Genomic DNA, 3,300 nt, shown 5'->3' with positions numbered 1-3,300 from the left:
GTAACGCGCCCTGGGGGGTCATCCACCGTAACGCGCCCTGGGGGGTCATCCACCGTAACGCGCCCTGGGGAGGTCATCCACCGTAACGCGCCCTGGGGGGTCATCCACCGTAACGCGCCCTGGGGAGGTCATCCACCGTAACGCGCCCTGGGGGGGGTCATCCACTCATCTCATGTTCGTTTCTTCGTTAGTGTGATGGATCGAAATGATAGAAAATGGGGACGAGTTGCCCACCTTACTTCCTTCCTTAAGCTGCGTTCAGACCTGCGCACCTTCGCGTGCGCACAGGACGCATGCGTCTGTTGCATGATGAGTCATGCGTCGGCGCAGGGCGAGACATGCCTCAAATCGGTGCGCACAGGTCAACATGCGCAGACACGCGAGGACGCACACGTCTCCGTGCGCAGTTGGCACCCACGAGTGTATATACATTTTCTTTTCGCTTCGTTTCGTTTTAGTTCATCGTTTCTCTATGTTAGTATGATGGACTGGTCCAATGAGAAGAACACAAGCGTTATCGAGGCGTATCTCTCATTTGCTCATCTGTGGATGACTAGTTCCTTCCAATACGCTCAGACAGGGACGAAGCGCAATGACGCCTCACACAGCTGGATGTGGAGGATGTGGCACAGCTGTGGTTACCACGCCCTGCGCAGCTGATCCATATTTACCTTATACTGTCTTCATCATTCAACATTCGGCTCTAAAACGACATCTTAATTGGCCTTTAGAGTAAAGGAATGGTCTCTCTAACTGGCCCTTAGGCGTTAGAGGGGGCCCTAATTGGACAGTATCATTAACTACCTAGGCATCGTTAGAATGTCTAGCACAGACTATAATTAGACCCGGACTTTGACCTACTCACGACCCGGAATTAACAAACCATTTGCCTCTGTCAACAAAGCCACCAGGATCATTGTAACCAACCACAGAGGAACTTAGTCCCCCTCTCTGTGGGGCTGGCTGGCTTTCAGACCCCCGAGGTCAGTCGCCAAGCTAGGCCCTGTTCAGACCCCTTGGCTGAGTAACATTCAAACTCCTTGAGATAAGGTTTCGAACCGTTGTTCTCAAGTTGTCTATAATGTCTTGCTTTAATGACCAACTCTTTGGCATTGTTACACTCTCATCGGGTCTCTCTCTCTCTCTCTCTCTCTCTCTCTCTCTCTCTCTCTCTCTCTCTCTCTCTCTCTCTCTCTCTCTCTCTCTGCCTTCCCCATTGTAAACAAGGATGTGTTGTTTGATTTCCCCATTGTAAACAAGGATGTGTTGTTTGCTTTCCCCATTGTAAACAAGGATGTGTTGTTTGATTTCTCCATTGTAAACACTGATGTGTTGTTTTGCTTTCCCCATTGTAAACAAGGATGTGTTGTTTGCTTTCTCCATTGTAAACACTGATGTGTTGTTTGCTTTCCCCAGGGAGCGAGTGTAAGCGGAGGTGGGTTTGCTTGCGTGATCAGTATCGAAGGCACTTGAGGAAGATGGCTGGTCCACACAGTGGTCAGGGGCAAGGAAGAAGTGGAGGCAAACATAAGTGTGGAGTTGTAATGTCTTCTGTCAAGACTTTCCTCCTTAAGAGCAAGACGGTGCCTGACCCGGACGGAAGTGTGGGTCCTGAGGACGTGGAGGATGTGATGGAGGAAGATGTGGTAAAGGAAGAGGTGGTGGAGGAAGACGTGGTGGGGGAAGATGTGATGGAGGAAGGTGTGGTGGGGGAAGATGTAGTGAAGGAGGATGTGGTGGGGGAAGATGTGGTGGAGGAAGAGGTGGTGGAGGAAGACGTGGTGGGGGAAGATGTGGTGGAGGAAGATGTGGTGGAGCAAGCTGTGGTAGTGCCACAATTGAAGCAGCATTGTGTCAGTGTTGGTGGAGACGAAGTGTTATGTGGAGGTGGGAGGTGTACAGGAGAAGGTAGCATTTCGTCACGAAAACCCACAAAGTCATGTGAACGCTCCTCCTCCTCTTCCTCTTCCTCTTCCTCTTCCTCCTCCTCCTCCTCCTCCTCCTCCTCCTCCAAATATGTGTTGGTAAATAATGAGGAAGAAAATAGTGAGGACCCCATTGATTTGTTCTTCCAAACTGTGGCAGCCAGAGTGAAAACATTCTCACCTTACGATCAACACATCTGCAAAACCAAAGTGTTTTCAATTGTGTCTGAGTTCGAAATGAAACAGATTTCAGAACAAGGTTTACCTGGCGCCCAGGCCACACCAGTGTTACGCACCACAGCATCACCAACCACACTTCAGAACACCACTACAGCATCACCAACCACACTTCAGAACACCACTACAGCATCACCAACCACACTTCAGAACACCACTACAGCATCACCAACCACACTTCAGAACACCACTACAGCATCACCAACCACACTTCAGAACACCACTACAGCATCACCAACCACACTTCAGAACACCACTACAGCATCACCAACCACACTTCAGAACACCACAGCATCACCAACCACACTTCAGAACACCACCACAGCATCACCAACCACACTTCAGAACACCACTACAGCATCACCAACCACACTTCAGAACACCACTACAGCATCGCCAACCACACTTCAGAACACCACTACAGCATCGCCAACCACACTTCAGAACACCACCACTACATCACCAACCACACTTCAGAACACCACCACAGCATCACCAACCACACTTCAGGACACCACTACAGCATGACCTTATCCATCACTATCTTCCTGTTCACGTAACTCAGATGGAAACATGAACAACCACTTCCACAACCTGTAGAATCTTTAAATGGAAATTATACACAAACCTTAAAAAAATATATATGTTCTGTAATAACCTAATACATAAATCAAAATTATTATTATTATTAGGAGGGTGAAAAGAGGGCAAGGAATAGAGTGAATTGGATCGATGTGGTATACCGGGGTTGACGTGCTGTCAGTGGATTGAATCAAGGCATGTGAAGCGTCTGGGGTAAACCATGGAAAGCTGTGTTCGTACCGTCGTGTTCAAGGGTCGTACCGTCGTGCTCAAGGGTCGTACCGTCGTGCTCAAGGGTCGTACCGTCGTGTTCAACGGTCGTACCGTCATGTTCAAGGGTCGTACCGTCGCCGTGTTCAAGGGTCGTACCGCCGTGATCAAGGGTCGTACCGTCGTGCCCAAGCGTCGTACCGCCGTGTTCAACGGTCGTACCGTCGTGTTCAAGGGTCGTACGGTCGTCGTACTCAAGACACAATGATTAACTTTGTCCACGAAAGGAAAAAATGCCAATAAATATACACCGATATTTCATTCGTTGTTTTCTGACAGTGAAAAG

At 49.2% G+C, this 3,300-nt stretch overlaps 1 protein-coding gene across 1 annotated transcript; it reads left to right on the top strand.

Annotated features, from left to right (window-relative positions):
- Positions 1–1,424: 1,424 nt before the first annotated feature.
- Positions 1,425–2,764, top strand: LOC139759286 (uncharacterized). Its single transcript, XM_071681428.1, has one exon. It carries the CDS (start codon positions 1,479–1,481, stop codon positions 2,688–2,690), a length of 1,212 nt encoding a protein of 403 aa, XP_071537529.1. The 5' UTR covers positions 1,425–1,478; the 3' UTR covers positions 2,691–2,764.
- Positions 2,765–3,300: the final 536 nt, after the last annotated feature.

The sequence above is a fragment of the Panulirus ornatus genome, chromosome 32 (assembly GCF_036320965.1).
Source record: "Panulirus ornatus isolate Po-2019 chromosome 32, ASM3632096v1, whole genome shotgun sequence".
Lineage (NCBI taxonomy): Eukaryota > Metazoa > Arthropoda > Malacostraca > Decapoda > Palinuridae > Panulirus > Panulirus ornatus.
This window is presented reverse-complemented; position numbering and strand designations above follow the sequence as displayed.

What these genes read in the sequence shown, in the direction of transcription:
- LOC139759286 (XM_071681428.1), top strand. Translation starts at nt 1,479, where the DNA reads ATGGCTGGTCCACACAGTGGTCAGGGGCAAGGAAGAAGTGGAGGCAAA.